This window comes from Zonotrichia leucophrys, chromosome 1A (genome assembly GCF_028769735.1).
Source record: "Zonotrichia leucophrys gambelii isolate GWCS_2022_RI chromosome 1A, RI_Zleu_2.0, whole genome shotgun sequence".
Classification (NCBI taxonomy): Eukaryota; Metazoa; Chordata; class Aves; order Passeriformes; family Passerellidae; genus Zonotrichia; species Zonotrichia leucophrys.
The window spans coordinates 24,449,389-24,476,913 of NC_088170.1; the positions used below are offsets into that span (position 1 = coordinate 24,449,389).

General features: G+C 38.1%; 1 protein-coding gene across 1 annotated transcript in view; it reads left to right on the forward strand.

Annotated features, from left to right (window-relative positions):
- The window catches only part of LGR5 (leucine rich repeat containing G protein-coupled receptor 5), an 88,499-nt gene extending 63,905 nt beyond the window's left edge, over window positions 1-24,594 (forward strand). Inside the window, exons 6-18 of the mRNA XM_064701942.1 lie at window positions 2,179-2,250; window positions 4,628-4,696; window positions 7,156-7,227; window positions 8,043-8,114; window positions 8,219-8,287; window positions 8,418-8,489; window positions 11,425-11,490; window positions 11,687-11,758; window positions 12,629-12,700; window positions 14,610-14,735; window positions 19,550-19,695; window positions 21,365-21,448; window positions 23,105-24,594. Of these exons, the coding sequence (XP_064558012.1) occupies window positions 2,179-2,250; window positions 4,628-4,696; window positions 7,156-7,227; window positions 8,043-8,114; window positions 8,219-8,287; window positions 8,418-8,489; window positions 11,425-11,490; window positions 11,687-11,758; window positions 12,629-12,700; window positions 14,610-14,735; window positions 19,550-19,695; window positions 21,365-21,448; window positions 23,105-24,195 (2,083 nt within the window). The 3' untranslated portion in view covers window positions 24,196-24,594. The remainder of the gene's footprint in view (window positions 1-2,178; window positions 2,251-4,627; window positions 4,697-7,155; window positions 7,228-8,042; window positions 8,115-8,218; window positions 8,288-8,417; window positions 8,490-11,424; window positions 11,491-11,686; window positions 11,759-12,628; window positions 12,701-14,609; window positions 14,736-19,549; window positions 19,696-21,364; window positions 21,449-23,104) is intronic.
- Window positions 24,595-27,525: the final 2,931 nt, after the last annotated feature.

Sequence of the window (27,525 nt, forward strand, 5' to 3'; positions counted from 1 at the left end):
TATCTGGTCAGCAAAACAAACAGGAAGGGGTGCATTGTGTGTTGTCTAAGATTGAAAGAGAGAAGATTAGAAACAGGAAATGAACGGAAATCTTTCTGGGGAACTTGGAAAGAATGCCATCCAGTAGAAAAAATATGCATTTCCTGTCATAGAAAGTATATGTAGTTGTGTATTCGGTTACATTTGCATACCGGTTCCACTAACTGAAACATGCACAGCTGGCACCAAAATCGGGAAGGCATACTATGAATCATGGTTACGGCTTCTTACCTTCTGGGAATGTACCAAATGGAAAAAATCTAGACTGGCTGGAGAAACTTAATGGAGAAGTAATTTCAGGATGCTTTGGAAAACATTAACATTATTAAAGAGAGAATTATATAATCAAGCTATACAGGTTGTCAGAAACCATGTAAGACACTTAGCATGTGGTAGCATACTCTAGCCCCAGTGTAAGCATTGAACCTGGCACGCATCAGGGTTCTTCATTGGCAGCTATAGTCATTATCTCTGCCTCCATGGGGCCCCAAAATTGGAGATAAACCCCTGTCTTGTGCTGCAAAGCTTTTGCCTTCTCTTTACATTAAACATCAATCCCTTTCAAGTTAAAGAATGGATGGACTTGTGATTGATTGACCTTCTAGACTTATGTCAGCAATGGAAAAGACAAGAGGCTGTCTTGAACATTGTTCTCTAGACCCCTACCAGAAATGTAGTGATAAGAGGACAGTTAAGAAATGCAGGAGAAAATAATTTCTTTTCATGCCATGCTTGCTTCTGCTCAGTTAGGTTTCCTTATTTAAGCTCTGCCTTGCTTATTTCTAATCATCTGGGCTTTGAAGTGGTTAATAATTGAATCATTTCTCACAACCTACAATAGCTGATCTTTTTGGCTCATCAAAATCTTTGTGTGTGGTTCTGCTTTCATTGGGTTACTACTCTATACAGTGTGGCAAACTTTCTGCACAGTGGAAAAGTGCATGGTCAATTGGAGCAAGTCAAAACCTTTATAATTAAAGATCCAAACATAATTGGAATTTGAAGATGCACTCTTCATGCTAACTAAAGCATTAAAGGTCAGAGTAGTCATTAAAAATATAGAGCTGATTGGGTTTCTTCCTAGAAAAGAAAAAACCCACAGAACATTTTTATTTTGCTGTCAGAGTCCCTGCCTTTGATAGACAGGTAAACTCAATTTCTCTAGGTTCTGTAGAACATTCAGAGAGCCTCTGATCTTTAACAATATTTTCAGCATATAATGAAGGCCCTGGCAGCCACTCATTCACAGCCTTTCTTTTCTCTTAGTGCCCTTCTCCCTTAGTTTCCTTCTACTAGAGGGGTAGGATTTTGAGGACAAAATAAAAGGAAAAATCTGGGGAAAAGGCATTCTTTTTAAATTAAATGACCTGAAGTGGCTACAAGTTGAATCTACTCACATTAATGAGCTTCACTCAGAGTGTTTTTTTTTTCCATGTCAATTTGGAAGACAGAAATAGGTAGAACTCAGAGACTTGAGATGGGTGGCAGGGAGAAGGGATTAGAATTGGTTAAAAATATAAAAATTACTGTCAAGTGCTAAATATTTTAGGAAGTAGCTACTGATTTTCATAATTTCAAAGAAAGGCAAGTTACAGCACTTCTAAGATTACTTGGTTTACTCATTTAAGGGAAGCTACAACTTTTTGTGTTATTGCTTTGTGCCTTTTTGCATTCTGCAAGCCTAATGCCCCTTACCTGTCTGCTGTGTTATCCATCTCCTCAATGGCTGTTCTTTTGGGCCATACCCTCTAACACTCTCTGAATACAAATCTTTCAAATATATACATCTCACACCCCACATACAGTTTTTCAGGCATGTTACCTAACTAATTAGCAATCATTGAGAATATGTCAATTCATTATGCAAACCCCAGCCTGGAACTACAGGATACAATACTTTTGAACAGTCTAGGTGGTTTTAAAACAGATCCCTTCTGTGAAACCAAATGGAGAGCTATTGGGAGAATGGGTGGTGGGTGGTAGAGGTGTCACCTATACATGCTCCTGCAAAAGCATGATTGCATATGATCAATGCATGCCTGAAAATAAGTTAATTTTGATTTAACTATCAAAATGTTTTGCTTTAGTCCACTGTGTGCAGTGTACTTTCCTGACTGTGTGCTTAATGTTCCCCTGCAGACATCTCCATAACAATAGAATCTATTCCCTGGGAAAGAAATGCTTTGATGGGCTCCACAGCCTAGAGACATTGTGAGTTGACCTCTTATTTGTTTCTTTTTTTTTTTTTTTTTAGAGTGTTTTCATTAGTATTCTGAAAGAATAAAAATAGCCCAAAAGCCAAATGTGGGTTTTGGCTTGCCTAATCGCTACAGGATCTAAGTGATAGTTCACTGACTCTGTGTAGTAAATCCTATATTTGACTATAAAATTTGTTTGCCTTTTTAATAAGCATTGTCAATTGATAAATTGTTTGAAAGACAGCTGAAAACTGTGTTGAGCATATAAAAAGGAATGACTATTCATGAACTTATGGTTGCCTAGTTTAGTACTATTTATTTGTCTTGTTCAATCAATAAAGCTTATAGTTAGATTGGAAATTGTCACAGTGAAAAGCTTTAACACTAAGAAATTATCTTACCACAGAGGAGAGTTATAAAATTAGATGGGTTTATTTTTTTATGCCTGTAAAAAGCAAAAGTTCTAGATAGTGAAATAATGCATGTGCTTTACAAGTGGGAGAAATGTTTCAATTGTATCCAAGTTTTCATCTTTAGAGAGCTCTGATAAAGAATAGCACTGGTAAAGACTGAAACTTCCTCAACTTTCCACTGTAATTCTGTTTAGATCAATTCAAAATTTTTGAGCTTTCCAGCAAAACCATAATCTACATAAAATACCAAACAGGAATGCGGTGCTAATGGTTAGCAGGAATTATTTTGCTACAGTTAGTCAAATACAGATGTTATCTGCTGGAGTCACCCAGACCCCAGAAATGCCGCAGGGACAGTAAAACTTTGCATGTGCTTCTTCTCGCACCTGCTGCAGTCAGCTGCATCATTTTCAGTGATTTTGGATGTTATATCCAGCCAGGACAGAGGTTAAAAACCCAGTTACGAGAAACAAATTGTTTTAGACATGGATATTGCTAGTCTAAAGGTGACTATTTGCTTTCCCATCCACAAACCTGTTTACTGCCCACTTTCATCTGTCATTGAGATTAGGAAGCAAGGAGGTTTGGGCTTCTTGGGGTTTTTATCACCAGTTTGATTGCATTGATCCCTTGCCACTGAATTGCAGTTTTACAATTTGGACTTTTGGCCGCCTGTGAGTTGAGAGGAAGTCCCTTAGTGTAGCACAGGAAAGGGGGACGGGAAAGGAAGAGGGAAAATGTAATGGTTTGTTTTGTTTATTTAACTGATATTCACATGGCACTTGGTCACAAATGGGGAAAAACAGAACAATGGAATAAGTAATTGCAAACTCAGTCCCAGCCACCTGGCATGAGAGAGATGAAAACACAGAGGACAATCACAAACCCGGGAATAAATGTAGGTGCAGCCACTTCCCTGCAACAGGACCGTGTGGCACTTGCCTCAAGCACAGTAATTGCATAATGCACAGACCAGTTCCCAGATAGTCTCAAGATAATCTGAAGAGATCTTGGTGTAAATGATGGACGCCAGCCTTAAGATCATTTGTTTGCATTGAGGCGTAGGTCTGGAAATCACATATCACTAGAGGGCAAAACCAAACCGTACATGCCTGTAATCTCTTTTTGTCAATAAGCAGGAGAGATTTACAAGCAGGAAGGAAAGCCTTGTTGAGTTCAGACAGCAGTTTCCTGCCTGCATTACTTCAGCCTGATACTATTTCAATTTCAATCTATTGTAAACTGTGGCTTGGGTTTTGCCTGCCTGTTTAAAAAGGCTTTTGCTCCAGTTTTTCAGACTGTTTTCCTCACAAAGTGTTGCCAGAGAGCATCACGGTAAACTGGCATATCTCAATTTTAGTTTCAGCCATCTCCTGAATGCTAAAGCATACATAGGTCATGCTGAGGGCAGAAGTAGGATTATAATCCATTCAGCCTACCAGAATAAAGTCTAATTACTGCTACAGCATGAGCATTTCTTAAAGCAGAGGTCACTATGGTAGCTACACTATCTTTTTTTCAATTTGTGTGGTTAGAACGATTCTCTTGACTGTTATCAAGGCTTTAAATTAACAATACATCTCGAAATATTTATAGAGAAATGTATTAGGCATGTAAAGTACAGATCGCCAAAACCATTGAATATTATTTTGAAAGACTTTTTTCCCTGTTAATGTATTGCTAAGGATGGGAAATTTATAAAACAAATCCCTTAGTAGTACTTGAATTTACTTTCTTTTCTTATTACAGAGTAGCTAAAATGTAACTAAAATTAGAATGCTGATAAAAATAGGAACAATAATGTGCTCTAAATAGACTTTGTTGGAAAATATCCATACACTTTTGAGGATTTCCTGTCTTTTTACTATATATATTTATTCAATGCATAGAAGATGATAGTTCATTACAAATGCCAACAATGTTATGTTATCTGTTATGCAGTGCATAACCGAAATAATAATATCTATTTTCACACAGAGATTTAAATTACAACAGTCTGGACGAGTTCCCCACAGCTATCAGGACACTAACAAACCTAAAAGAGCTGTAAGTACAGAGCTCATATTAGGAAGAAGGATGTTTTGTCTAGTATGTGATTTCTTTGTTTCTTTTTTTAATGCTGGTGATTTTATCAGTAATTCTTTAAAACTGATATCCTAGGAAAAACTAATAAGCATGCCAACATACATAAAAAATAATTTTCAATGTTCAGTTTAGGCCATTCAAATTCTGACCACTTTTACTTTTATGTTGCCTTGTGCAGTGGGTCTTTTCCAGGAACTTCCTTTCTGGAGTAGAGTAAACAACAAACATAATTAATTCACTTTTAATCCTAAACACAAGAGTTAGATTTTGCAAACTATCCAGTGTATTAGTCTTCTAGCTATGAAGGCATGACAACCTTATTAGTCCATCAGATTTAATTAAGTTTTACCAACTTCCCTCCCTCACCTCTATTAAGTTAAAAGCAATTTATTTTCTATATATATAGTCATTTCTTTGTAATGTTGTGAATAAAACACTTTTGTATGCACAAGCATAGTTTGCATCAGGAAAATCAACAATGAAATTAAATTATTCAAATTTATTTTGAAAAACAGATGAATTATAAAAAACTGAAAGTAATTAAATTTTGTTCATACATCATACACACAATGTACACATTATTGCATATGCTCAGAACTCTTTCCTTTTGACTTATTTACCATGTCAATGGTACTATCAGCATAGATTTTTAACAAAAATAAGTCATCACATACTAGCTGGACATGGTTTTACCCCTGCTGCATCACAAACTGATCTAAAAGCCAACTTTAAGTAGCCACCTGAGATTTTTTCCAGAGCAGGTACCCTCAGATACTGTAGACTCCTGCTCAGCATCTCCAGTGTGGCCAGAATGCAGCTCTGCAAGAGGCAGCAGGGCTATGAGTTTCCCAGCCCAAATGTTCTCAGCTGCTGTTTATGCCATAAAATAATTGCTATGAAATCCAGTGACCTCAAAGAATTGCCTTTTTGATGACCTCTGGAGTCAGCAGCCAAAAATGGGTAACTCAGTTTACACCAAATGCACCAGCAAACTGCCTGATGTGCCTGAGGTTACTATGGCCCCCACAGCATTTCTCCTCTGAGTATCAACTATGTGCAAGAAACATTTGGGGTCTGAAATTGCAACCTGCCATGCCAAATGCAGCACAGACATGAGACCATGTGGTTCTGTGCTTTGTGTGGCCCTGGGAGCTGATCCTGTAAGGAGGGGATGAGTTCCACAGACCCTCGTGGGAGCGCAGCCCCACCGAGGCTCAGCTCAGTGCAGGGCCACCTCTGCAAGGCTGGTTCTGGCTGGGACCTTGTGTCTCTCTCACAGTTTGTGCTGGAAACTGTGACCTGTTTGTGCACAGCTATTAGCAGATATTGCTCTGGGAGGTAGTCATGCCATTTCCTTGGGTTTTTTCTGCCATGCAAGGGATCCCATTCAAAACCAATCTGATTACTGGTTCTAGACGAGGTGCTCATTCTGCTTAGAGCCTGTATGCAAAGCAAGCGGGGATGTAAGGCCTTGCTTTGCAGCTCATCACCAGTAGCACAATGCCTAAACAGCTAAAACCAATAATGGGGGACCTGTTCAAGTATTGGCCAAGAGTGCTTGCCTCAGTGAACAATTGGAGGCTTAGTAATGCATAAATGTAGGCTGGGAAGCCTTCTTCATACCCGACTGAACTAATGGGAGTTTCCCACACAAATCATCATTGTTCTTTTGAAATCTTAGTTGTTCCTTTTGTTTTTCACAATGGAGAATTACTCATATGAATGAAATCCAGTAATTAATGATGAGACAAAGATTTGGCTCTCTATCCAGCAGGCACAATTACATTTTGTTTGTGTCCACATTTAAAATATCTCAACAAAAAGGTGGTTGTGGGAGGATCAACATTACAATATAGTGTATAAAATAATTTCCTTCGTAAACTTGTGCCATCCAGCAAAAGAATGTTGAAGTTTAACAAGCGCAGAGTGAAATATATTGTTATCTATTTAATTATTAATATCTAAATATTGATGTTCTTAGTTCATGTATTTGTATATATTTACATTATATCAACATACATACATGCATATACCCTGAATTTTAAAATGTCATTTTGAAGTTTTCTTCATCTGAATAGTTTTGTTCATTTAGAGAAGTGCAGAATTTCAGCAATTTTGCTGTCTCTCTTCTCTTCTCTTCTCTTCTCTTCTCTTCTCTTCTCTTCTCTTCTCTTCTCTTCTCTTCTCTTCTCTTCTCTTCTCTTCTCTTCTCTTCTCTTCTCTTCTCTTCTCTTCTCTCTTCTCTCTTTTTCCTTTGCTTTTGTTTTTCTCAGTTCTATATTATTCCAGAAAACAAGGATTTACCTTTACATTTGGAGACTTTTCTTTCTCTAAAAAAGAAAAAGATCATTATGCATTGTGATTACAGACTGAGTCTTCCCTTTTTTTTCCTTGACATATAAACGTTTTTTTCTCTGTAGGGGATTTCATAGCAATAACATCAAGTCAATACCTGAGCGTGCATTTGTGGGTAATCCTTCACTTATTACAATGTAAGTGATAAGAATCTTTTCAATGACTCTTTGTATTGGAGACTGTGGAACTAAGTATCATATTTGTGGCTAATTGTCAATAGCTTTTTTTGTGAGTACACTTTGTAGCACGTCACCATTCAAGCAAACAAGCTTGTATCTTTCCAGCTTCGCGGAAAGAATGGCAGTTTTCAAGCACTGATTAAGGGAAGCAAGTAGTGGTCTCTGGCCTTTGACCTTTTATTTGAATGGTTACTTCTAAATCTCTTAGCATTATTGGCAACATAAAAGCTGGTAAAAATTACTCTTGATGGACTCCATTCTGAATTCCCATCATCTTACATGAAAATGAACTTAATGGACAACTTCAAATTAAGAAATTGCAAAATAAGTGTAAGAAAAATAATGATCATCTTGAGTAATATTCCATGACCAAAAGCAGCATGACTTCAAGAGGGCAAGGGAATCTCTTCTCAACAGCGGAAGTTCTGACTTCTGCAAGTGCTATGCTTACATTCGTCTCAGGTCATAACAAAATTCTTCATATGTAAAATATTATCTTCACAAACCTGGGAGGAAGAGAAAATATTTTGTTGACTGGCTTCTGGCATTAAAACAGGAAAACAATGACTGATTGAATGTTCAAAATGTGACATGTGGCTGGTGAATATAGATTAGAGAGTGAGAAAAGCTCAGAAGTGACCTCTGCTACAACCAGAGGGGCACAGTCTGTGATTCATCATAGAGAGTTTACTCATTTGATTATAGTATCATAATATATTTAGAATATTTAAAAATATTTTTCATTAAATGTCTTTTTATCCTTTTTTTTTCAGACATTTTTATGATAACCCTATCCAGCTTGTTGGAAAATCTGCTTTTCAACACTTACCAGAACTAAGAACTCTGTATGTGTTTACTTTTTATTTTAGTTTTCTTTTTATATTGTAATACTAGAGTTGTCCCACACTTCCATCACCCTAATTTTATTGATTTTTTTTTTTAATTTTAGGACTTTAAATGGTGCTTCACAGTTAACAGAGTTCCCTGATCTGACAGGGACTACAAGTCTGGAGAGTTTGTAAGTGCTAGAGAAGTATTTCTGCTTTGTTTTATTTTCTTGTTAACTGACTTATTGTAAAGCATGTGCTAAAAAAATTTTGGTTTTCGGTCTTCAAAAAGTAATTGTTTTTCATAAATTCTTTCTACAGGACACTCACAGGAGCACAGATCACCTTTCTCCCCAAATCAGCTTGTGACCAGTTACCTAATCTCCAAGTGCTGTACGTTTCAGTAAGATTATTAACATTACATTAATGCAAGAGATTAATAGACAAATGAAACTATTATGATTTCAAAATTATCCAATTACTACTATTTCTGTGTATCTCATTACTTCTTAGGAATTCATCTCAGGGAGTTGCCCCGGTGTTATTTAAAAAGTTTACAACCTACTTACCAATCAGGATTTCTCATACATTGCTGAGAAAGATATTTACTTGGTATATTTTTAGGAAAAGATAAAAAGATTCTTGACTTTGTTTAAAAAAAGACACACCTACCTTATTTTCATTCATTCTGTTTCTCTTACAGTAGTTTGGGATTTTTTCTCACTAGGGCAAATAATTCATTGAAGTAAATAGAAAATATAAGTAAGGAGAGCAGTTTTGAGTACTTGCTGTGTTTCTCTTTTAGTTTCTTTCCCAACCAGACATAAGTAGCTGGCTGAAGTTTTAATAGACAATTCTTTGACATAGCTGGCCATATTGGTATACTAAACACACAATATTATTTTAGCTTGGAAATTTCCTTGGAGTTTGCTTAATCACTAAGGAAAGTAATCATTGTGTCCACTTCTTTGAGAATGAGCCAAAAGCACTTTCCTCTATGTATTACATCACTAAGAATCTATTTGGTATTAATTCTCTAGCCAATATTGAAATAGCACTAATTATAATGCATTATTTGAATACCAGAGTGAATGTCAAGAGCATTTCCAGAAAAAATTAAGTTTTAGTTAATGGACTCAATATTACCGTTTCCAGAATGATAAAAGACAGTCTGCTGCCAGAAAAAAAGTCTGCACACAGAATTAAGTTTAAATATGTCCTGCAACATTCAAAAATAATAAATAACCTCGAAACAGAGTGCAAACAAATAATACAGCAATCAATAACTTACAGAGTTCATAGCAGAGTAAGCCTGTCCATTGGAAATGCCCATTTTTTATTTTTGAGTATTACCGTATATAATTCAAGCTGATACTTAAAAGAGGAGGGAACTGATTTATCAGCAATTTCAGGTACTCAAGAGCTGCTCTTTCCCCATTGCTGCCAGACTGGAATGAGCCTGCTGAGTTCCCATTTTGTCTTGCACATCAGTTCTGGCAGTGCCATGGAGGACATGGGTGCACTGAACCCACCCCCCATGCCTTGCGTGGAGACTGCAACCTTGCAGGGGCTCCCTGGCTCACACACACAAACAGATGCACTCAACTCACATCCAAGGGCTCTGGAAGGCAGTTTGTGCATCCTGCTGAGGTGAATGTGCTCGAGGCTCCCTGGAGGTGTGCTCACCTGCAGGAAAGGTGTCTGTGAGAGCACAACCCCAGCAGCCTGGAAAGGCTCCCTCAGCACAGCTGAGGGAACAAAGCCACTTGCCCTCTGCTGCTGCCAAGAGCCTCATCTATTAAGAAAGTGGGAAAAAAGACCTTAAAAATAAACAAGTAAAATATTTCCTGGAGTTCTGACAGAAACTGAGGGGAGAAGGGTGTCAAGTTCAGGGATTTTTTCCATGTGTGAGGAGGGGATGTCGGTGTGTACAAAATTCAAGCTGGTAACATATTTTTAAGAAGACCTAAGTGATAAACCTGTGGTTGACAGAATAGCCAGTGTCTGCCAGACATACAAAACATCCTTTACCTTGGCCTAAAAGCCTCTAGCTCACTTGAACCCTACCCTGTAATGTCTGATTTGTACACACATAAAACCAAACCAAAAGAAACAAAAATCAACCAACCAACCCAACAAAAAACCCCACACCCCAAACATACTGATATTTGCCTTTCTACAGAGTAAAATCAGAGTAGAATACCTTAAAGACACACACAGTCATTACTTGCACTACTTCCTCTAATCAAATATAAAGTAGTCCAAGTGCCCCTCTTGGAAAAATAACTGTGAAACTACAGTTTTACCAAGGGATTAAATAGGTGGAGGTGAACCAGTTTTAGGGAATTTGAGAAGTGAGAAGAATTTCAGATAGTGAAAAGTGAATCTCTTTAATGTGACAATACTGGATAACTGTGAAAAAGGACATTTTTTTCTAATTCTAGGCATAAGCTTTTTTCTCTATTCTTTTCACATGCAAATGTCCCATTTTGTTTTCCCTGAATGACACACACATGCACACGTATACACACACACACACATATATATATTGGATGTGACTCTTGGGTGGTGGGGGCTGGTGTCTGGTTGCTTTTTTTTTTTTCCTTCAGTTTCTGCAAATTGCCTGGGCTTGGTTTTGATTAGTTATATTATACTGTAAATCAGTCCAGATGTTTCAGTTATTCTGTAATTTGTTGAGTTTTGGCTCAAGTCTTTTTAAGATTTTTTTTCTTCCCATGTAGTGATTGATTTCAAAGTTAGTTCCAATATTTTTTGACCATTTCCTTCAGTTATAAGATGTAGCAGTCTAAGGATCAGAGGCAACTGCTTAATTAAAAGTGTCGAATGGGAAGATGATTGTGACTCTCATCAGAAAAATACAGGACCTTCTCTAAAAAAATATGAGTATATATGCTTAGTAGATTATTTTAAATTTTTAAAGCATTTATCAGAATTTAAACATATATATGAAATCTGTGGTATAAATCTAGATGGCCAATATCATTACTGTAAAACTCAAACAGAAGTCAACAATATCATTGCTGTAAAACACTCAACAGAAGTCTACACTTCAAGCAGGAAATCTTCAGACAATGAAAGAAATTTGCAAATGTGGATATGGAGTTAATAAATCTTGCCTTTTCTCCTCCTCTCTCCTCTTCAGTTAGAAATCAAAATGTGACAGATGAGAAATAAGTGAGTTTGTACACTTCTGCAACTGCGGATAGAAAGGAATTATTTTTAATTGAGCATGAAAGTATACAATGAAAGCTATTTTTTCTTTTAACATTCTTTTGATGTTAATCTATTTGTTTCTTGTATAATTCAGGGATCTGTCTTATAACCTACTGGAAGATTTACCCTGTTTTACTGCATGTAAAAAACTCCAAAAAATGTAAGTGCTAAACCACCATGAAAAGCTTAAAAAGAATCATCTATGTGTGTTTGATTATAATTAACTTGGTTATTGCTGGCTGATTTGACATACCCCAGATACACTTTATTGAAGTGGATCATAAGCACAATCCAAAACACCCCAAAGTGCCTTCCAAGTGTCTTTGAAACTGAGGAGATCCTTATTGCTATTTCAGTGACTTGCATCACAACGAAATCGCTGAAATCAAAGCAGACACGTTTCGGCAGCTGGCTGCTCTTCGCTCTCTGTGAGTACCCCCGGACAGACATTCACACAGGTTCTCAAAAACATGGGCTGCATCATGTCTGCTCATGATGTACCCCAAAAGATCCTTCTTTCAGTTTTTCCTCACTATGGTCTTTCACCATGAGTTCATAACTGGGAAAGGAGAGCAAACTTTGGAAGGTTTAGCACCTGCAGCAATGAATTAAAATATTTAAGCTTATGGCCATAGGAACTGTCATTTCTAAATGTTTCTGGTGGAATTAGAGAGACTGACTGGGCCAGAGCTGGTATCTGTTGGCAGGTTCACATTATAATCAGCTCTAAGGAGTGGGAAGACTTTTTACAGAGAGCAGCATCTTAAGATGTGGAGTCCAGTCATGTGCAGGTTTCCAGTTTTCGCACAGACTCATGTCCTAGAGGAGTGATTTTGTCAAGAAATTACTAATGATTGGAATTTTTTGCAGAATTGAAGCCGTACATTTTTTTAAGAGTTGCTTTCAGTCTCTTTGACTTTTTAGGGGTGGTGAAAATTGAGATTATGAAGTTAAGCCTATTGACCATGGGTTGCAGCTCTTAGTCACATGAGAATGTTTTAGAAGACTTAGCCCATATAACCCACCTTTTTTTCTCCTGCATTAAGGAGGCTGTGAAGCAGACTGAAATGCCTTGGGCTGTGGCAGGAATTGAGACATTTTAAGCTGCCAGTTTAATAACACCACAACTGACTAGTAAAAAGTTTAAAAATACTTTGCACTATGAGATATACAGGAGCTCATTGAAAATATTGGCATGTAATTGATACCTTTTTTATATTTAGGCCTTCTAATCAAGTGTTTGAAAACTTCCATATTCACTCAGTGGGTATGTAATTTTCTACTCACTTTTCTTGTAGGGATTTATCTTGGAACAAAATTAAAACTATTCACCCCCATGCCTTCTCCTCTTTACCATCTCTGATCAAACTGTAAGTATTTAAATATCTTGAACATTCAATTTTTTGCATTTTTCTTCCAAGAGCATGCAAAAGTTTAATAACTTGGTGCCCCAGCAGAAATTGAGGGTTTCTCTGTTCTAATCATCTGGTCTGTTGAATCCTTTTCTAAATGCCTGCTTTCTTGTATTTCCCCACTTCACATAGGTATTACAGCAATGCTGCATACAACACTGTGTAATCAAATGAGGTCCATGAAGATTATCAGTGCATCTGTCTCTTATCATTCAATTTATTAGCAGTTCATTTGTTGTGGTAGTGATAAAGATTTTTTGTTATTTGTGCTTCAGGCCTCAGGAATTGGATTAAAAATTAAATAAGAAATTTTTTTCCAGAATTCATCTCTATTTCATTGTTCCTCATTTGATGAAATAGTTTTTCCTCTTTACTAAAGAGGAAAGTTAGTTCAGCCAGAGCAGTTAGTGGTCTAAACATCAGCAGCCAGTTTTGCAGGCCTTGTTCACAAGCACTTCTCAGGGCATGCTAATTTTTTTTTCCTACTTCCAATTGTCACTGTAATGCTCTTTTGATATGAATCACTGAGGCATTGGCTGTACGGGGAAGATATGATTAAAAATTCCTCTGGAATTGTCTTGCTACGTGGTTGACACAAAAATATGATGCTGGGCATTTGCTCATAGATAATCTGGTAGCTACTAAACCTAAATTTGGAGAGGTGTTCATTTCTGTTGATGTGCAAAGCCCTCTGGATGGTGCACTGACAAATGCCCACACAGACAATTTTTGTCTATAATATCCCTTTTGGGGCCCTTCTCAGAAGTTACTTACTCTGTGAGGTGAGCAGTAAATTGCAGCTTTGGACAATAACATACAGCAGTCAGAGAGGGTTAAAGAAAAAAGCCCTTGAACACAAACAATAACACAGTGTACCAGTGATTCCTGAAATGGGAGTCTCTAGCCTTGGTCCCCCTCAAGTCAGTGGTCACTTTTAGCATTGCAATAGGACCTGAATTTCACCTTTGGTCTTTAAGGGTGCTGTGTGCAAGAAGACACACACTAAACCAGAAAGGCAGAAGCCCAGTCCATTAACATATCTTGTTTTATGCCTAGGCCTTAGATTTCAGTGTATAATCCAGACTTTCCTGTACATAAAAGCATTTCAACTGCATCAGACTTTGCTTCTTCCTCTTTGGCTGTTGCCCATCTGAAGTATAGAGAGTAGATAATTGTGAGGAGGACTGAAACTCATTGAATAAATGAGAGAGAGAGAGAAAAAAATATGAAAACAGTACCTCTGGACTCCCCCTCTTTCACTACTTTGCCGTATTGCCTTGATCACTTACCACTTTTTCATTCACCTGTTTTGTCTTCCCCAAGTTACCCATCTGTATTCATCTGCACTATTCTGTCTTTCCTCAGTCAGTCAGACAAACCAGCTTGGAAATGTCATCTCCCTCTGCTCCAGCTCAGACCTGTCCCTTCCTGAAATGCACATCTTCCCCACACACCTGACCTGCTCCTTGGGCAGCTTTCAGGGCAGCTATGCCTGAAAATGCCCTGTAGCATCCCACTGAATCTTTTCAAATGTGGGAAGCTCTTCAGCTCCTTTGAATTCAAACAGTCTAGGGAGAAGGTTTTAAATTCATTTTCTAGTCTCAAAACTGTCACTATGAATGCTTTGAGTCAAAATTTGGGAACAGAGACCCAACTGACTGCTAGATGTTACTGTTAGGTTTCTGCTAGACATAAAGGTGAGTACTCCTGAGCGGTGCTGCAGCTTTGCTGCATTCACTGGGGGCCTCTGTTTAATACAGTCATTTTTTATTGAGTTAGAAAACTTTAACCTATTTTTTCAATGTGACACTTCTAGTGTTGAAAAAAAATGAAAACCATAAGCTGATTTTTATTTGCTGTTACGCAGGGATGTGTCATCCAACCTTTTGTCCTCTTTTCCTGTGACGGGGCTACATGGTTTAACTCATTTAAAATTAACAGGAAATCATGCCCTACAAAGTTTGATAACATCTGAAAATTTTCCAGAACTCAAGTGAGTATATCATTAAAACTAATAAGCCACATTTGTGTTCATGTGCAATGGAAGGTGTGTCAGTGTGTAACGCATGTTACTTCGTATTGTCAGTCTTTGATCTGTGCCATTAAAACTAAAGCAAATATGATAAAAATGATAGACTTCTTTTATTATGCTCACTTTCAACTGAAGAAACTATGAAGGTTTTGAAATATTAACCCCAGTACTTGCTTAGTACAAGCCACATCTGCTTCCTGGTGATATGTTTCAAAAGCTGTTAAAACAATATCGCTGGCAACTTAGTGATATGTCCTTCTTCTATGGGACTGTGCTCACAGAACTTCCATTAAACATGATGAGAACACAGCAAATACAAGGGAAGAATACACTGCTGAAAGACCAGATTTCACCTCTTATGTTTGAACATTATTTTTGATTAAGATTCAGATAATGAATCTTTTGATTAAGATTCAGATAAAGTTTTCCCAGTATTACTAACACCCTTTGATACTAATAATTTCTGTGGGTTTTCTGTGCTACAGGAAGGAAGTGTCCTCTAAAGATCATTTGCAGCTCTTCCACTCACTGGATGACCATGGCCTGTATGGAGCTTGAACCCATGACCTTGGCATTATAAGCACAATGCTAGAACCAGCTAAACTAATTTCAGGGTCACAGCAAAGAGCGTTTTGTCTCTGACTTCAGAGTATTTGGGAGTTTCCCCTAACTCTCCTTTCATTTTTATATTTTAATTAGAAGATGCCAAGTGGAGCATATACTTTATCATGTTTTCCTGTGAAAAGTTTGGTATCAGAAAATATGAAGCAGCTAAACACAATGCACACAGTTAGAAAATCACAGAGTGGTTGAGGTTGCAAGGGACCTTTGAGGTTGTCTTGTCTAACCATCTGCTCAGGCAGGAGCACCTGGAGCCTGTTGCCCAAGACCACACCCAGAGAGCTTTTGAGTATCTCTGAAGATGGAGAGTCCATCCTTAGGTTTTCACTAGATTTGCCTTTTGCACTGGAAAAGGCCCAAGAGTCTGAGCAGGCAGACAGCTCAAGATGTGAGCATTAGTGAAAGGGGCTGGAGTGTTTCAGGAGTTCTCCGGAAGGGAATGATGAATAGAAGTGTGGAGCTGATGAAGGCTCTGTGTGCAACACTGGAGGGATCCACCCTAGAACACTTCTGTGATGGCATGTTAACACAAACTGAGATAAGAGCTGCAAAAAATGGTTTCAGTCAGGAAACAATGCCTGAAAGGTCTTAATAAATCCAAAAACGGTAGTTTGTCACAGGGGAAAATAGGCAGTCGCTTCATCATGTGCGTGAAACTATAACATTAGCATTCAAAGTACTAGAGGCCTTAAACTCTTTTACATTACAGATCTTGAGACAGGTCTCAGAGGCCAAGGAGCAAGCGCCATAAAAATAATGACTGAGCTTATGTCATGCTTTTTCTTCTCTCATTGGCTTTGCCCAAATGCTAAGGCAGGTGACAATTCTAAAATTGTTGAAATTTCTTTAAAAGAATGTAAACACAAGAAAAGTGGTTACTCCAACCTGGCAAATATATAGTGATGCATATATACCTTGACCTAGAGGCATAAGAGGTGCTGCAGTAGTCCTAGAATAATCCAAGATTTTTTTTAAATTCTTTTCTCAAAATTATACTCTATATGAATTTCCCTTCAGCAAAATTGTGTACATTATTCAAATGAAAGTACAGTGTATTTCATCTGGGCAAATTGTTAACAAAGATGTGTCCAACTAACTTAATTCTTTTTAAAAATGTATTTAAAGTATGATATCTAGTGTTAATTAACATCCATAAGAACAAATTATACCCAGTCAGGAGAGAATAGGGTAAAATTATGGTAAAATCTGCGTGACTTTTACCGTAAATCAAAATGAGGTCAAGATTTCCCACAGGATCACTGCACAGAAAATGCTCCAAGCGCCAAACCTAAACAGAGATCTAAAACAAAATGGAATTTCACCATTTGCAATTGTTGTAACTAACCAGTGGTTACGTCAAAGACAAATTCCTGCATAAAAACTTCCTACTCATCTAAATTCATCAAAACAGACACATCAAAGAGCTGAGCATCCCCTTCCCCATCATCAGCAATAGCACTATCACACTCTGCAGAGCTGAGCCCAGCCTATTGCAGCCTTAGGAGGCAAAATCAGGCTGCCAGACACTCCTTCCTTCTTTATCTGACACTTTGACTCAGTGCTGAAAAGAACCCAGTGCTTTGCTCCATTCATCACAACTGTGCCTTCCTGTTCACCATTAACTCCACACCTTTGTGAGGGAGAAAATGACCTTGTGTTCTCTGCTGCTTAATCTAAAAACAGAAAAAAGAGGCATTCCTCGCTAGAGGAAAAAAAAATTATCAAGGATAGAGATATCATTAGTAAGATAAGGAGTATATAAAAATAAAGTTAGGCAGTGTTTCTAAGAGTTTAATTTGACAAAGTCCAAATCTAATCACCCACATCAAATAAGCACCAGCCATAAAAAGCACTGCCTTCAGCACTGTACACCTGAAAGTTCCTTCTTTTTTCTTTTTCTTTTTTTTTTTTGTGTTAAATGTAGCTTTTGTGAGGAAAAAAACAACTCCTCTGTCACCAAGAAGATCTCATACTTATTTCCCTGCTTTGTAAATTATGTTTTGTCCTCTGTGTTCTGGGTTGCAGCCATTGTGTGCAGTTGGGCTTTGCACACAGATTAAGCAGCATTTGCTAATTTAAGGATTATGTGTATATCCTAATAGCACAGACTGGGGGAAAAACAAACATAAACTGTCCAGATTTAAGAATGGATGTTAAAAATAACTACAGAGAGGATAAGAAATGGGAGTCTTAATCTTTAAATATCATTTAAAAGCCATGGATGTTTTTGGCTACATGATCAAAATAGTGGACCAATACAATGAGGGAAGTCCACATTTCCAGTGTATGACAGGCCAGCAGGCTGGGAGGAGCACAAGATCTAGAAATCTGTCATAGAGCTGTTTGAATAATCAGAGAATAGAATACATTTCTGTCAGTCTCTTGTGCCTAAAATGTCCACTAACTGTTCATTCCCCCAGCTATATCAATGTCCTTCCAAAGTTCTGAAGCCACAAGTTGCAGGGATCACCTCGCAGAACTGCCAGTTACTTTTGATAATTGTTTTTGTTGTTCCAAAAAAAAGGGAATTTCTATTTGGGGATTGGGATTGTTTTTATCCCAGATGATTAGCTGTGGGTTAGTCTAGTAATCAATGAGTTTAATACAAGTTTATTTAAGAAGGGCTTGTGGGAAATGTGTTCAAAAATGCTTAATCAAGATAATCTCCTTATGTTAAAGGATGGCATGCAGATGAATGCATTAGAAATTAAATATTTAAATCTGCTGGCCTGTGGTTGCTTGACAGTTGGATCTTGGTTATCTTGAACTTTTATTGAGTACCCTAAAAATTTTGTATTGGGTACAAGAGTACAGATTATTGTGGTTAATTTCCAACAGAAATGGAAGGTTATATAACCTAAATGCTCCCAAATGCACTAATTTAAAAAATCCCTTTAGAACTTAAGATTCCGTTTGTTCCCCTTTGTACCGAGTTTTTGGCCAGTGCACAAGTCTAAGTCCTGTTGGCACTGGGCCTGATTCAGCTTGATTTCTCTGCAGATTTCCCAGGGGGTTCGAGGCTGCTTATTACACTCATTATGTTAATTTACATGATTAACCTGTTGAAAGTAATCTGATAGGAGGATCTAGTTCTACTTTATTCCTTTTAAGTTAGTTCAGAATAACTTCTAATCACCTCTTTATCTTTGAACTTTTTGCTATATTGGGCTTTGGGAATTAAGGTGAGTTATTTGGTTTTGCTATGTGCTGTTGGTGAACTGTGCAAATTAAATCGTTTTGCTTCCAAAGCATAAAATATATCTATGGAATAGAAGTAGTCTAAAGAACTCAGAAAGTAATTCTTCCACGCTCCCCAGAATTTGCACATCTGCAAAGGAATTAAATTCACAACATAGCAGCAATGTGCACTTTTCTGACAACAGGAGCCTTCATAAACATTGGAACTCACTGACATGTATTAGTGTTAGAAATAAAAATGGTCTTAAAATAATTAAGAATGAGTATCCTGTGTCCTGCAATGACTGTTCTCCTCTTTAAGATAATAAAGTAAAACCTTGCTCTCAGTGACATTTCACACACAGTGCCTGATTCACTCACCTTTTGGTTTAGAACACTGTTTCTTGTGCAGAAGATCAAGAAACAATCTCCTTTTTGCCATCTTACTGTGAAATGAGTTGAAGGTGGAGAGAGGTGAATAAAGCTTGATTTCCAAAAGTTCTCATTCTTCCTGAAGTGGAGAAATTCAATTTTGGAAGTGTTTTGTTTTTGCCTGGTAGGCAGGTTGTGATCTTTGGATATGCTTTTTTTTAAAAGAAACCATTAAGAAAGTAACTGTTGGAGAAACTGTTGATTTGCACAGTAAAATCATCAAAAATCATTAAAGCAGAAATACAGTTCTGAGTAACATTCACTCAACAGCAAGACATAGATCTCCCACTTTCATATCTCCTATGAAAACACATAAGAAAACTTCAGTATGCTTTTTCTACAATTAGCCTAGAAACCATCTGCATTTCCAATGAGGAATTTTATTTGTGAATTCTCATTTTGCATTATCGTGACTAATTTTTACTCAGAGATGGTTTTGCTTTCAGTTGTGGATATTTAAACTATTTCCTTTGTAGAGGATCAGTACAATCCAGTAACTCTGGTGCTTAACCACTCTCATGGTATGCTGCCTAACTCCTCTGCAGGGTCATGGAAATGCCTTATGCCTATCAGTGCTGTGCCTTTGGAGCTTGTGAGAACCACTACAGAATCTCCAGCCAGTGGAACAAGGATGATAATAGCAGCCTTGATGACTTTCATAGAAAGGATTCTGGACTGTTACAAATTCAAGGTAACCATCATCTTAGGCTTTTAAGTCTACCTGTGAGCAACCTGGGCTTTTAAATAAATCCAAAAGTCTTTACAGTCATAGGTGTGGCCTCTCCCTGTCTCTTGCCTAATAATATGTTATTTAAGTATTCCTGTGCTTAGCAAACTCGTTATTTTAGGTCTGCCATTCAAAAATCTCACTTACTTATGCACTCATTTTTTCATCCAAATAATAGCTATAATAATGTAGTAAATTAAATCTTCCCTTTATATGAGAGACAGGGTTGTTCAGCTGGTATGTAACTCCATACAAAAGCAGGCCAGCAAAGATGTAGTTTCTTGCAAGCCTCGAAATGGAACACATCCTAGGCTTACCCACAGACTTCAGGATGAGTAATAGCCAAAATATGTGGCTACTTTGGCATATTGTCTTATAGAGTCCTAGAATATGCTGAATTAGAAGGGACCCACAAGGACCACCCAGTTCAGCTCCTGACCATGTGCAGGACAGCCCCAGTAACCACTCCATGTGTCTGGGAGCATTCTTCAAACACTTCTTGATCTCTGGCAGGCTTGGTGCTGTGACTACTTTCCTTTGCAGCCTCTTCCAGTGCCCAATCACCCTCTGAGTGAAAAACCTTTTCTTTATATCCAATCTACACGTGGCTCAGCCTCATGTCATTTCCTTGAGTCCTGTCCCTGGTCATGAGAGGAAGAGTTTGGTACCTGCACCTCTGCCTCCCCTTGTGAGGATGTTGCAGACACAAAGAGGTCTCCCCTCAGTCTCCTCTTCTTGAGGCTGAACAGACCAAGTGACCTCAGCTCCTCATACACCTTCCCCTCAAGGCCCTTCCCCATCCTCGTGGCCCTCCTTTGGAAGCTCTCTAATATCTTCAGCTTTATATCTTTCTTATATTGTGGCACCCAAACCTGCCCCTGGCACTTGAGGTGAGGCTGCCCCAGCTCAGAGCAGAGCAGGACAATCCCCTCCCTTGCCCGGCTGTGATGCTGGGCCTGATGCACCCAGGACAGGGCTGGCCTCTCCTGACTGCCAGGGCACTGCTGGCCCATGTTCAACTTGCCATGGTCCATTAGCCCCTGGTCCCTTTCTGCAGGGCTGCTCTCCAGCCTCTTGTTCCCCAGTCTATGCACATAACCAGGGTTGCCAGAGAAGGCATTTATTCTGCAGAACACAAGACTACTGCATTTTTCTTCCCCTTCAGCACCTGGATCTGTTACTGGATCTGTTATGTAGGGGCACACATCCATTGACACCATCCTGTTGCTTTCTGTGCTGTCTCTGCCCCTGCAAACCAGTAAGTCTCAGAGTTCAGCGAGAATAGAGCCAGGAATATGTGCTAATGATGACAAAAGAAACACAGAATTGTGTTCTTGATAATTCTTAGTATTATGGCGCAACAGCAGAATTCATATTTTAAACTCCTTCCTAGGCAGTCATCACACTGAAATTAGGCAATAGAGAATGTACCTGTACATGATTATTTTTACAGAAAACAATTCTGAGTACATTAATTCAAAATCAAGTAGATACATGTCTGCTTCTGCTTACGGTTCAGCAGGGAAAGAGATAAGACCAGACCTTAAATACCACAGGCATTTTTGCAACTTTTACTAAAAAAACTTTTCCTGAAAATTGCAGTAACAATTCTGGGTTTTTCTCTCCCCAACAGATGAACGTGATTTTGAGGACTTCTTTCTTGACTTTGAAGAAGATTTGAAATCTCATCATTCAGTGCAATGCTCACCTTCTCCAGGTATGAAACTGCCAGACAGATAGGAATTCAAGGACAGTGTTAGTAGATGTTTGAGATGCAGAACAAACTGTGAATCAGATACTAGGACAGCCACATGATGTGCAGTAATTTGATGAGTGTAATACAAATACATAGCACTATAATATACAGTTTTGCATTGAATTCTACAAAACTATTCAGCCACTATGAGTGTAGCAAGCTTTGCCCAGTCACCAAGCTCTGGGCCCCTTTTCACCAGAATTTATATCCAATCAAGAAAATGAGAAAGACTCTTCTACTAAGATACAGATGATAAAGGCAGCAGAATCTTTGCTCTCTCAGTCTTTTGCAAAGCTGAAGTAATTCTTCTGAATGTCATAGAGTAATTTTACACATTAGCAACTTGAGCAATGCACAGTTTAGGTCTATGTCTAGGAAATACCAATCACTACTGCATTGGTGTGTACAGCCCCTCACAAAGGACACCCAGCACTGTTATTGTCTTCGTAGAATGTAGCCAGCCATGGTCATAAGTTTTGATTGATTGGTTCAGCAAACACTGAGCCATATCACTAGCCATTCTTTCATTGTGAAGCATGAACAAAAAAACCCCAAGTGACAGCTTGTACTTCAGCATTCATTTTAAGCCACGATTCTTGTTTGCAACAGCAACTAATAGTAAATATTTTAAGTTATATAAAGAGGAATAGAAAAGGCAGGAAGTCAAAGAATAGAGTTATTTGACTGCCACATATTCTCCAATGGCCTTAAGATAAGTTCTGAGTTCATTAAAACATTTCTGTCTTCAAGGTAAGTTATCACCAGACCTGAGAGAAACTTTAGCTTGGATTTTTCAAATAGTATCTTAGAAAAACTTGCAAACTGATGCAATAGATCCTTATGCTTACTTAATGGCCACAGCTGTAGTTATAGGGAGGTCATTTCAGCTGCAGGGTTTATGTCTTCATGGAAAAGCACAGGCCACTGTGAGGGGCTTGCCTAGCTGGCTCATCCCAAGGCATGTAATGTTTCTCTGGCTGCAGAGCATTCAGCTTCAACTGCACAGCATATGCACCTCAGTATACAGAGAATACTTCAAGTGTTGAGCAAGCTTCAGTCATAATGACCTGACTTCAGACACAGGAGATCCAAAAAGGCAGCACTCCCAAATGCAAAGAGAGACACAATTTTCTTGGACAATTACACAATTTTCTTGGACTGTGTAATGACATGTTTTAAGGTAGCCAAAGTACATCTGTCCATATCCATTACATCACCAGGACTCATCAGGAACCTGTTTTAATTTAGTTAGAGGTAACATTTTCAGCTTTTTTCACACACTGACAAATATCACAGCATTTCTTGAAACTGCAAGAGTTGACATTCGCATTGCAGTAGTAATGTAGTATTCACTGCCAGGCACAAAAGATACTGTGATGAAGGACAAAGACTCATGTGCACCACTAATGCAATATGCATCACACATTTAGCAGCAAGTTATCAAGGTCTCAGATTTCTCCAGAGAAAGAGCAAATTTCCAGCTCCCTCTTTATACTAAAATTCACTCTTTGGCTGTGCAGAAAATCTGCAAGAAGCATGAGCTTTAGGGTCTTAGAAAGCACAAAGGTTTTTTTGTTTACATGGTCTTCCCTTACCCTTTTTATTTTGGCATTTCAGGTCCCTTCAAACCATGTGACCATCTGTTTGGTAGCTGGCTGATCAGAATTGGAGTGTGGACCATCGTGGGTTTGACCTTTATTTGCAATGCACTGGTGTCTGCTACAGTTTTCAGGTCTCCATTGTATATGTCCTCCATAAAACTTTTGATTGGTTTAATGGCCATTGTGAATGCCCTGATGGGCCTGGCCAGCGGGGTACTGGCTGGCGTGGATGCATTCACTTTTGGTAGCTTTGCTCAGTATGGAGCACAATGGGAAAGTGGAATTGGTTGCCAAATAACTGGCCTTCTCTCCATTTTTGCTTCAGAGGCTTCCATATTCCTCCTTACCCTAGCTGCCCTCGAACGTGCATTCTCTGCAAAGCATGCTACAAAGTTTGAAACAAAATTCTCCACTGCTAGCATAAAAATCGCCATTTCCTTTTGCTTCATGTTGGCACTAATCATTGCAGTGATACCTCTTCTCACTGGAAGTGATTATGGAGTTTCTCCCCTTTGTTTGCCACTCCCCTTTGGAGAGTCCACTGCTATGGGCTACATGGTGGCACTGGTATTGCTGAACTCCCTTTGCTTTCTGGTAATGACTGTTGCTTATACAAAGCTCTACTGTAGTTTAGAAAAGGGAGAACTAGACAACATTTGGGATTGCTCTATGGTCAAACATATAGCCCTGCTACTTTTTACTAATTGCATTCTTTATTGCCCTGTGGCCTTCTTATCTTTTTCCTCCTTACTGAACCTCACTTTTATCAGCCCAGAAGTGATTAAGTCAATACTTCTAGTGATTGTCCCACTGCCAGCATGCCTAAATCCACTGCTTTATATACTTTTCAATCCACATTTTAAGGAGGATTTGGGAAGTCTGCGAAAGCAAACTTTGATATGGAGGAGATCAAAACATGCCAGTCTGATCTCTGTGAATTCAGAAGACATAGAAAAACAATCTTGTGACTCAACACAGGCATTGGTAACCTTCACAAGTGCCAGCATATCATATGATATGCCCACCAGCAGTTCCCTAATGCCACCGTCTTATCAAATGACAGAAGGCTGCAGTCTTTCGTCAGTCGCGTTTGTTCCCTGTCGCTAGTTGCAGAAAGAGTACAGAAAATACCTCTGTTTACAAAATTTTTAATCCCAAAAGTAAGTGTGAATGTGTGCATAAGAGTGTAGAGTGCCTCTAAATTATTACAACACACCTCAGAAAACAGACAATGACAAAGCTTGCAGCCGGCTGAAAATGCAGTACTTGAGCCTGCTAAGCCTGCTCCCAAAATGCTGGGATGAAGAGAGGAAATGAAAGCTGGTAAAGTTTGTGCAGTTATGTCAGCTGCTCTCTTTTAAAGTAGCACTACTCAGAAAGAGCATCAGTTGGGCAAGGACAAAAATAGCATATTAAAGTTGTAATATTTTTTCAAAGTATCACCTCATGTTTTCAGGGGTTGGGTTATTTTTTTCCTGTTTGTTGCAATTTGGTTTTAATAATAGTTTTTCAGTGCCATGATTTTTTCTAAGCATTTGTGTATGGCATTTGTTCAGCAAGGTATCTAAATGGAAGAGTAGTCCTGTTCAAGTCATAGATGTTTCTGCAGAATACCCTTTAATGAAGTTCCATGTTTGATAAAGTTGATTAAATGGTTTAACTGGTGCTGGGTTTGGATTTTGGAAGTCATCTAACTTGACAAAACATTTTTAATTGTCAGCAAAAGCTAAAAAATTAACATGATGTGAAAGAAGTTAATCAAAATCCTGTCAAGCATTTAAAATGTAATTGTAAATGGCAACACATTGTCACATGGGTATTTTTCTAATGAGGTTCTACCCAGTTCAGTCCTGAATTGCTTTCATGCCAGTAGAATTACTCCCAGAACTACTGATGATAAAATTGACAGATTATTTGTTTTATCAGAAGGTGGAAAATACTACATAGAAAGTCATCAATATAAAAAATTGGCATGCTGAGAATTTTTAAAGGACACCAAAGACACTCAGACAGAAATGTTAATTTAAGGTAATTTGTCTAGGAACAAAAACTGTAATCCTGCTCATGGCATGATCTCTGTCTCATGAAATAGTGATTCTAGAAAGCTGCTAGTTCTTAGTCACTAGTCAGTTGAAGGTTTAGAGGCCACCATGTTCTTTTGGATAAGGATAGCCAATATCCTTAGCCGAGGCAATATCAAGTAGGAGTGAAGAGGTTGTGTGATCTGTGTTCTTAGCACTGATGCAAGCACACCTGGGATATTTCAAACACTTATTGCATTCACATGTTGTAAAGAACATTGTGAAATTGGAAAGGATATGAATATCATAAATTTAAAAGAACTTAAGAAACAGGTGATTTTATCACCGTTTATAAGTAGCTGCTTCTGGGATACAGAAGTTTGAAGGCAGAGGACTACTCATCTGAGAGGAGAATCTGGCATGCTTAACTGGAAATTGACATTAGGGACATGCAGCATAGAAATAAAGGTGAAAATTGTTGATAGAGATGGTCATTAGCTAGTGAAATTACTGTCACCAAAAATTTCTAAATTCATAGTGGATGTATTGCCAAAAAAGATACTGGAGCAGCTGTTGAAATCCAGGGACTTCTGATGGGTTTAGTTTAGGAAAATGCTTGATTAGATTAACAGAATTCTCTGACTTTAAATCTGTTAATACTTTGCTGAATCAAGGCATGTATGTTTACACATCAGAAGCATCCTAGTTAGAAAGAAGAGACTTCAGTCCTTGCCAAGTCTACTGTTAAAATATCTCAGACAACAGAGCCACCTAGAATGTAATTCTTTGACCTCATCCAAACCATCAGGGGATATCCCAGTATTGTTTTCTCAGAGCTAGCAGCTTTTGCTTAAGTAAACTGATCATTTGAGACAGAAAAATGCACAAATTTACCTATTTTTGTTGTTGTTAAAAAGAGCTCCCTGAGGAGTAACATTTAATAGCCCAGTATTCACTGTTCAGTTAATGGCCACTCAGCCTCCAGGTGTATGAGACTGATTTTTTAACATTAGGAAGGTTAGTCTAGGCCCAGCAATTAAGGTAATCTGTTACAGATGATCTCTGTTGTTCATCTGTTCCTGTATATAAAACTTCCTGTGACTCCAGGGATGGATTTTCACAATGAAGAATTTGCTGCCAACAGTGCTAATGCCTTAATTTTCTTGTCCATTCACACTGGCATATTTTTAGTTTTGCAGTCACAGATGGCATCAGTTGACTTTGGCTGACATGTTCATCCTTCAGGGAAAGAAAATGAACCAATTCTGAAATTATGTATGATAAAGTCAGCTGGGTACTTATCTTAATCCTTTATCTGTTGTGGCTTTTGAAGCAGTGCAGCACACAGCTGCAGAAACGATGCCTGAAACCACTTTGGATTAAACAGAGGATCAGTCAACCATTGCACAATACCTATTACCATGTTTACTTAGCTTTAATTTAACTGGGGTCCATCTGTGCTGCTCTGCTTAATGTCAGTGAGGTTCCTTTCAGCTTGCTGTATTTAAGAAGTTTGTAAAGAAATTTGAGAAGCAAAATAATGTTGTAATTCTGAAGGCTAGTTTAAAAAAAGCTTCTTTTATCAGAACTTTTCTAGCTTGCAGAAGGTCCTAAAGGCTTTGTGACTTATTTTTATAAGCATGTTTGAAATATTTTGATCAGATATTTTTAACTTGAAATTGTTAAAATTCATTTAACAGATTTTTAAAGTAAAATGTGTAAATATAGAACTGTATTTATTATTACAGTGAAATGCAAGTATGGTAAAGGACATGAGATTAAACCCTGTACAGTTTCATATTGATATTTGCTATATTTTCTGCTCATATATGTTACTAGATTCATTATCTGTAAATAATATAATGTAAATGTGTAGTGATTGTAAATAGGTGACATGCTTTCTTTTCTATCAGTGTTCTGAACATATGTCAGTTGTAATAAAATGTGACTACACAGTAAAGAGCATTTAATCACAACCTAACACCTCACAAAATGGTGTGCTTTCTCAATTAATCCTTTCAAATTTATTGCAATACTTACATTAACCTCACTAGGTGTCTGAAATTCTTGACAAAATATAAGTTACAGGTTGTGTGCCATAAAAAAAAAAAAAAAAAAGAAAAAAAGAAGAATAGTGTAGAAAAAAGAAAAAAAAGAATAGTACACAGACTAAATCTTTTACCAAAACTTCCCTCACAGACCCTTATGGGCAGATCCCACTGCCTGTGCACGCCGCTGTGCCTCGCTGTGACCTCTCACAATTGCCACAGGTGACACCAGCACCTCCAGCTGTGTGATAAGGGTGTGCAGCAGGTCAGGCACCAGTGACCCACAACCTGCACACCCTGCACAAGAGAGGTGCAATTCAGCTGCACTTCCGATCCTGCTGCTTCTAACAAGACAGCAAATTCTCCCA